Source organism: Neoarius graeffei, chromosome 8 (assembly GCF_027579695.1).
Source record: "Neoarius graeffei isolate fNeoGra1 chromosome 8, fNeoGra1.pri, whole genome shotgun sequence".
Lineage (NCBI taxonomy): Eukaryota > Metazoa > Chordata > Actinopteri > Siluriformes > Ariidae > Neoarius > Neoarius graeffei.
Genome location: NC_083576.1, coordinates 2,957,790 through 2,966,704, shown reverse-complemented (window position 1 = coordinate 2,966,704; position 8,915 = coordinate 2,957,790). Strand labels below are relative to the sequence as shown.

The window sequence follows — 8,915 nt, the reverse complement described above, 5'->3', positions numbered from 1 at the left end:
TACGTTTGCTCCATCCACTTTTTACACTCATGTCTGCAGGCTTTTGTTGTTTTGTTTTGACGTTGAAGTTAGCCGTGTGGTAGAGAAAAGGGGGCGGGCATGTTACTATTTTGCACCAATTATATAATTTTATTTAGCCCAGAGCTACCGCTCTGATTTAGCCTAAACAAAAGGGGACAGGGGCTTGGCAGAAGAGTAGAAAACTGGGTGGGTAGCCTACTACTTAGAAACGAGGTTACATCAGGGACGTCTATGGATCTCTTACACTAACAGCAATGGATTATTATTTTTTTTTTTTACGGACCCCATGGCTGGGCGGGACCCTGGGCACATGCCCATAAAACCTATTGATTAATCCGGCCCTGGTGTCAGTTTGTGTGCGTCTTACACAGATCTTCAGAATTCAGAAGTGATCTGTTTTACAGATCTGCACCGGATCAGTATGAGAACATTGAACATTTGGCCCAAATCCGGGACAGATCCGGTTCAAACTGGAGCTCATACCATCTTCACAGCCACTTCACAGAAGTCATTAAAAAATGATCATTTATTAACAAAATTCTAACATATATAATTTCAGGATGTCTTGTCAACCTAAATATACACAAATATCTGAGTCGCTGCCTCGTGGCGAGGCAATACATCAGTATGTTTCCATGGTAACTGAACAATCAAGGCATGAGAATAGAGGGAATTGAGATGGTAGGGCTCACTATGAGCCTTTCAAGACACACACACTCCATTCACACAAGTGTATTGTGTGTGTATATGTGTGTGTGTCCGCGTGCAAGGTCTTCGAATGCCAGCTAACTGCATGCAGACGGCTAGCTGCCCTCATAGAGATCACACGGCCATCTGCTGTGTGCTTTCTCATCTGTGCCTGTAGTGCTAAGTAGGGGTGTGTGTGTATGTGTGTGTGTGTGTATTTGTGTATTTGTGTATGACAGAACATTTACAGTCACATATCACAACCACACAAAAGCATGTCTAGCCAGAATGTATGTGCTGTTCATTAGATCCACAATCACTGCTCACACACACACACACACACACACACACACACACACACACACACACACACACACACACACACACACACAGAGGAGCCAAGTCTCCGACCACTTTTCCTCTCCCACAGATCTTGTGTGCATCACAGTCTGCTGAGAAAAGCAGCATCATTAATGCCAAGGGTGTGGCCTTTGTCTTATTATTATTATAAATATTTTTAATGTTAATTAAATTTAATTTCGATACACATTACCATATTGTGTATGTTGAAATACTTGTACAAGTGCATGCAACTTTCTTTGCTGTGAGCATGATTAAATGGTGCACACACACACACACACACACACACACACACACACACACACACACACACACACACACACACACACATATATAAACCTACTGGGCAGCCATGTGCTTTCTTTCTTTTGTGTTTGTCTTTAGGCCTGTAACAGCTATAAGTGTGTGTGTGCGTGTGTGCGTGCGTGTGTGCGTGCGTGTGTGTGTGTGCACTCTTCCCTTGCAAAAAATGATCCAGATCTGTCAAACTGAGGGCATCTCTTGTACACAGTAGCAGAACCACAGCCTGATGCCGCCACCACCATGCTTCACCTTGGGTATGATGTTCTCTGGGTGATAAGCTGCCTTGTTTTTACAGCAAACTTTTTTTTCGATTTATGTTCAAAATATTCTTGGTCTCAACGGCCCATGATACATTTTGCCACATGGTTCAGGGTGATTTATTTGGGTTTGAATGTTTTTTTTTTTGTGAGAAAGGGCTTCCTTCTAGCCACGGTACCTAATCGCACAGACATGTGAAGAACATGAAAGATTGTTGTCACAAGTGACCAGCTCTTCCCAGATGTTCCTGCAGCTCCTGTAATGTTGCTGTAGGTCTCTCTGTAGCCTCCCTGTTAAGTCTTTTATTGTCTTTTTGTCAGTTTTGGATGTCACTGTGGTGCTCCATTTTCTCCACCTGTTGATGATGGCCTTCATCAACAGATGGTTTTCATCTTGTGGAAGTTCTTTTCTTACCCCTCTCCCAATCAACACCTTCTCCTGATCAACAGTGAGATCCTGCCCATGCTTTCTAAGCTCTTTAGATTCAGATCCTACAGAAACATCTGATCTTTATTTGAGGTTAATCAGAATCACTTCACTGAGGGCAGATGGATGATGATTGCTTTTAAGTGGGAGTTTGAATGTGATTGGATCATTATGTTATGGATAACAGTCACCTGCCCCAGTATGAAAGGGTGCGCATACTTATGCAGCCAGGTTATTGTAAATGTTTTCCCTCTAAAATATTATTTGTTTTCATTTGAATGTTGGTTGGTGTGTCACATTAAAGGTGGGGGAAACATTTTTTGGGTTTCATTTTTTATGTCATAAAAACGTGCAATTTTATCAGGGAGTGTGTAAACTTTTTTTTTTTTTAACATTCACTGTTACACAATCATTTAGTTTGATGTATGATTATTATATGCATAATAATTTTTTAAATAAATAATTTTATTCATACTTATGCACGAATATTACTGATTTAACTGACAAACATCAGCGTTATTCATGACTTTCTATTATTATTATTATTATTATTATGCATGATTATTTTCCGCTTTAGATGTTATTATTATTGTGAGGATGCCGTACAGGTCTCACACACACTAAAGTGATGAATGGATGTATTTTTATGTCGGCTTTTCTTGGGTGCAGTTTGTATTTTGCTGCTGTTGCATTTTCGTGTGCGTGCGTGTGTGTGTGTGTGTGTGTGTGTGTGTGTGTGTGTGTGTGTGCACTTGTCCATTTTTGTTCTTTCTTTTCTGTCCCTCATTTGCATACCTGCTCCTAAAGACAGATATCAGCCTGTGTGTAGCACTGCCCTAAAAAGCCTCTCACTACTGAAAGGGAAACAGACTGAAAAGAATCTGCACTGACAGTCGCGTCCCTGTGAGAGAGGGAGAGAGGGAGAGAGGGAGGGGGACTGAAAGAGAGAAAGAGGGAGAGAGAGAGGGAGGGAGGGGGTGAGCTCAGAGCCCCAGTCTCAGTCTCTATTGTGAGAAAAACGAGCAAGATTTCTGCAGCGACACACAAACCATCGTTGAGTCGATTAAATCGTACCCAAATCAGGGAGAAAAGAAAAGAAAAGACATGGAGGAGGACATGGACGAGGGACAGAGCCAGAAAGGTAAAGGAATGCATCTTAATCTTTTGTTCTCTCTCTCACTCTTTCTCTCATCTGTCCATCATCCATCTATCTTGTTTGCTTGTTTACCCTCATGACTAATCCCCTCTGCACCCTCCTCTTTTCTCTCTGATGGAGCATAATGGCCATATCAGAGTTCATGTTAAATTATTGCACTAAATATTGCACAAAATTAATTATTTTTAATGAAATGCAATTATTAAAAATTAATTTCTCGGTCGTAATAACATCAAATTATTCATGTGCATCAATAACTTTGTGAGGAATTGCTGAAAAAAATCCATGAACACAATATAGATGGTGTGAATGAACGATGGTTTGGTAAAGAGGTGGGTGTGTGCAGGCAGTGGATGGTGTGTGTGTAAAGGGTCCAAGAGGCTTGTCTTTGTTTGCTGCGCATTTCAGTCCTCTTTTTTTCCTTCACAGACGTCGTCTGTGTATTCGCTCTCCCGTTTATTTCCATGCACTCGCTTGCTTCCTGTGACATGTGAAGCTTGATGTTTATTACATGTTTATAACAACAGCATGTCTGCAGACTGAAATTCTCCAAACACAGCCATGTATGGGCATGTTTACGTTCAGGTGCTTGAGGGAGATGTGAAATATTTCCACCCATATTTTTTACACCATTTTTGATATATACACTCTTTTTAAAAATATAAGATAGATAGACAGAAATAGATAGATAGAACCCATTATATATCCCTTTCTTTTCTCTCTCTCTCTCTCTCTCTCTCGCCTCCTCCTCCTTTTTTCCCTCCATCTCCATGGCAGCTCTTCATGTGTGCTTTTTTCCCTCTCTCCTTTGAAAGCAGTGCATGATGGGCTGTCGAACCGCCTGTTGCCATGGCAGTGGTCATGTATGTCCTCTTCCCTGTATGAGCTTTGGCATTTATCTGTGAAAATACAGAAACAGAAACACGCCACAGACTTCTGGTCATTAATTAAATGATAGAGCTCGTGTTATCTTGTAAGATACACAGACATTATGTAACTTGTAGTGATGTCATTTTGTTACGGCTTGTTCACTGAATGATAGTGTACTACAATTCGCATAAAATGATGCTAGTGTACAATGCCATTTGGTTAATTAGGACTTGTTTACTGAGAAATAATAGTGCACTACAGTGTGATCGCTAAAATACCAGTGTGAGTAATTGTGCACGACTGTGTGAGAAATAATGTACTACATTATTAGCAGTAGTGTAGTACAGTGTGATTGCTAAAATACTAATGTGAATAATAGTGCATTACAGTTTGAATAATTGTGTAGTACACTATTGCTAATGATGTAGTACAGTATAAGTAATGTGGTACTACAGTCTGAATAGCAGTGTATTGCATTGAGTAATAGTGCACTACAGTGTGAGCAATTATGGGTGACATTATGAGAAATAGTGCACTGCAGTGTGAGTAATAGTGCACTACTTTATTAGCAATAGCATACTACATTATGAGTAATAGTGCACTACCATGTGAGTAATAGTGCACCACGGTGTAATGGTGAACCACCATGTGAGGAATAGTGCATTACAGCATGAGCAAAACTGTACTACAGTGAGTAATAGTGTACAACAGTGTGAGTAATAGTGTGCTACATTATTAGAAAAAGTGCACTACAGTCTGAATAACAGCATACTACATTATGAGTAATAGTGCACTACAGTGTGAGTAAAACCAGACCTCAGTGTGGGTAATAGTGCACCACCGTGTGAGTAATAGTGAACCACTGTGTGAATAATAGTGAACCATAGCCTGAGTAATAGTGCACCACAGTATGAGTAATAGTGCACTCCGGTGTGAGTAATACTGCACAACAGCGTGAGTAATAGTGCACCACAGTGTGAGTAAAACCGTACCTCAGTGTGAGTGATAGTGCACTGCAGTGTGAGTAAAACCATACCTCAGTGTGAGTAATAGTGCACTGCAGTGTGAGTGAAACCGTACCTCAGTGTGAGTAATAGTGCACTACAGTGTGAGTAAAACCGTACCTCAGTGTAATAGTGCACTGCAGTGTGAGTAAAACTGTACCTCAGTGTGAGTAATAGTGCACTGCAGTGTGAGTAAAACCGTACCTCAGTGTGAGTAATAGTGCACTACAGTGTGAGTAAAACTGTACCTCAGTGTGAGTAATAGTGCACTGCAGTGTGAGTAAAACCGTACCTCAGTGTGAGTAATAGTGCACTACAGTGTGAGTAAAACTGTACCTCAGTGTGAGCAATAGTGCACTGCAGTGTGAGTAAAACCGTACCTCAGTGTGAGTAATAGTGCACTGCAGTGTGAGTAAAACCGTACCTCAGTGTGAGTAATAGTGCACTACAGTGTGAGTAAAACCGTACCTCAGTGTGAGTAATAGTGCACTACAGTGTGAGTAAAACTGTACCTCAGTGTGAGTAATAGTGCACTACAGTGTGAGTAAAACTGTACCTCAGTGTGAGTAATAGTGCACTGCAGTGTGAGTAAAACCGTACCTCAGTGTGAGTAATAGTGCACTACAGTGTGAGTAAAACTGTACCTCAGTGTGAGTAATAGTGCACTGCAGTGTGAGTAAAACCGTACCTCAGTGTGAGTAATAGTGCACTACAGTGTGAGTAAAACTGTACCTCAGTGTGAGTAATAGTGCACTGCAGTGTGAGTAATAGTGCACTACAGTGTGAGTAAAACCGTGCCTCAGTGTGAGTAATAGTGCAATGCAGTGTGAGTTAAACTGTACCTCAGTGTGAGTAATAGTGCACTGCAGTGTGAGTAAAACCGTACCTCAGTGTGAGTAATAGTGCACTGCAGTGTGAGTAAAACCGTACCTCAGTGTGAGTAATAGTGCACTACAGTGTGAGTAAAACCGTACCTCAGTGTGAGCAATAGTGCACTGCAGTGTGAGTAAAACCGTACCTCAGTGTGAGTAATAGTGCACTACAGTGTGAGTAAAACTGTACCTCAGTGTGAGTAATAGTGCACTACAGTGTGAGTAAAACCATACCTCAGTGTGAGTAATAGTGCACTACAGTGTGAGTAAAACCATACCTCAGTGTGAGTAATAGTGCACTGCAGTGTGAGTAAAACTGTACCTCAGTGTGAGTAATAGTGCACTGCAGTGTGAGTAAAACCGTACCTCAGTGTGAGTAATAGTGCACTGCAGTGTGAGTAAAACTGTACCTCAGTGTGAGCAATAGTGCACTGCAGTGTGAGTAAAACCGTACCTCAGTGTGAGTAATAGTGCACTGCAGTGTGAGTAAAACCGTACCTCAGTGTGAGTAATAGTGCACTACAGTGTGAGTAAAACCCTACCTCAGTGTGAGTAAAACCGTACCTCAGTGTGAGTAATAGTGCACTACAGTGTGAGTAAAACCATACCTCAGTGTGAGTAATAGTGCACTACAGTGTGAGTAAAACCATACCTCAGTGTGAGTAATAGTGCACTGCAGTGTGAGTAAAACTGTACCTCAGTGTGAGTAATAGTGCACTGCAGTGTGAGTAAAACCGTACCTCAGTGTGAGCAATAGTGCACTGCAGTGTGAGTAAAACTGTACCTCAGTGTGAGCAATAGTGCACTGCAGTGTGAGTAAAACCGTACCTCAGTGTGAGTAATAGTGCACTGCAGTGTGAGTAAAACCGTACCTCAGTGTGAGTAATAGTGCACTACAGTGTGAGTAAAACCGTACCTCAGTGTGAGTAAAACCGTACCTCAGTGTGAGTAAAACTGTACCTCAGTGTGAGCAATAGTGCACTACAGTGTGAGTAAAACCGTACCTCAGTTTGAGTAATAGTACACTGCAGTGAGTAAAACCGTACCTCAGTGTGAGTAATAGTGCACTGCAGTGTGAGTAAAACTGCACCTCGGTGTGAGTAATAGTGCACTGCAGTGTGAGTAAAACCGTACCTCAGTGTGAGTAATAGTGCACTACAGTGTGAGTAAAACTGTACCTCAGTGTGAGTAATAGTGCACTGCAGTGTGAATAAAACCGTACCTCAGTGTGAGTAATAGTGCACTACAGTGTGAGTAAAACTGTACCTCAGTGTGAGTAATAGTGCACTGCAGTGTGAATAAAACCGTACCTCAGTGTGAGTAATAGTGCACTACAGTGTGAGTAAAACTGTACCTCTGTGTGGGTAATAGTGCACCATATTATGAGTTAAACTGTACTGCAGTATGAGTAATAGCGCACTACATTTTTAGCAAAAGTGTAGTGTAGTGTAATGAGTAATAGTGCACTACCATGTGAGTAATAGTGCACCACGATGTGATAGTGAACCACCATGTGAGGAATAGTGCACTACAGCATGAGCAAAAAAAACTGTACTACAGTGAGAAATAGTGTACTACAGTGTGAGTAATAGTGAACAACAATGTAAGTAATAGTGCACTATAGTGTGAGTGACATGGTACTTCTAGTGAGTGTATTTTTGCATTAAAATCTCTTTTACTCGTTTATGAATCAGTTTTAGTATTTTTGAGAAAGACATGCTGCCGCCTTGCACTCATGTTTTCATTTGCATTGTGCTTCCAGTGTTCACAGATTCTTGCACTTAGAATTTTCCTTCCTGACTGATTTCAGTGCAAAGTGAAGTCAAAATAAATTCTACCTGCTAGATTCATTCTGTGTGGCTCTTACAGTGAACTATTTTTCACTGAAATTCTCTTTGATTCAAAACCTCAAAATTTAGAACATTTACAAAATTCAAAATCCAGATCACTGTGGCTGAAATATTCCATGAACAGATCTCAGTTTCATGGTGTGTAAAGCTATAATATGGTTTATAAACTGGATTATTTTGTGACTCGTTATCTTGCCACTCTTCCTAAAATCAATTTTTCATTCAGTTTTTATTTAGCGTCTGTTACATTCACTATAAACATTATATACAAAATAAACACGGCCCGTTTCACCAAAAAAGCATCGTAAAGTTAATATCACCGTAACTGGATGGGAGAGATGCTCAGTGTGACACTCTTTAACGATGATGATGATTTAAGGAAAATGGATTATCAGAGGGTTTTGAGCCACACAGGGAGCTCAGTATGTGCAGTACAGAGTGGACGAGTGGAGCGAGGGAGGGGTGATGGAGGAGAACGGCCTCATGGGAGAAAAGGCATTTCATTAGCACTCATCGTTATTGTGTTAGAGAACATTAGGCCATTAGAGTTCCACCACAGAGCCGCTGTACCTACCATGTTTATGAGTTCAGCCTATAAATTTATCTCATCTTGTGTGATCACTGAGGTTTTCTTTTCCTGTCATGAACGTGCAGAGAACGGAATTGCAAAAGTAACTAAATAAATAAATAAATGAATGAATTCCGATCAGTATTTTGACAGGATGCAAAAAATGTCTCGTTCTTACAAGAAAATACGAGATAAACTATCTCGTAATTTTAAGATAGCATATTGTTGTTATGAATAAATACGTTCTTTACTCATGTGGTGATGGTTTGTCACGTGGAATCAGCCATTTCATTGTGAGAGTATCGATTTGTAAAATACATTATGTCATCATGTGAATGTCTGAAATGTACATTTCTGCCATGCAAGAAATAAATAAAACTCCATCAATAAAATTAATATTTTTTTCTCATGATAATGTTTTATCGTAATACAAAAGCATTTAAATATTTTTTTCTTTTATAAGACGATGTACTATAATAATAATAATAATAATAATAATAATAATAATAATAATAATGAGATGCATTTCTCAGAAGAATT

The 8,915-nt window shown here is 40.2% G+C and overlaps 1 protein-coding gene across 2 annotated transcripts in view; it reads left to right on the top strand.

Annotated features, from left to right (window-relative positions):
• The first annotated feature begins 3,014 nt into the window (after positions 1-3,014).
• gpm6aa (glycoprotein M6Aa) overlaps positions 3,015-8,915 on the top strand; it is a 31,301-nt gene continuing 25,400 nt past the window's right edge. For both annotated transcript variants that reach the window (XR_009655189.1, XM_060927220.1), the window contains exon 1: positions 3,015-3,196. Coding sequence is in view for 1 of the 2 variants with exons in the window: in XM_060927220.1 (XP_060783203.1) it covers positions 3,160-3,196 (37 nt within the window). In the remaining variant the exon portion in view is untranslated. The remainder of the gene's footprint in view (positions 3,197-8,915) is intronic.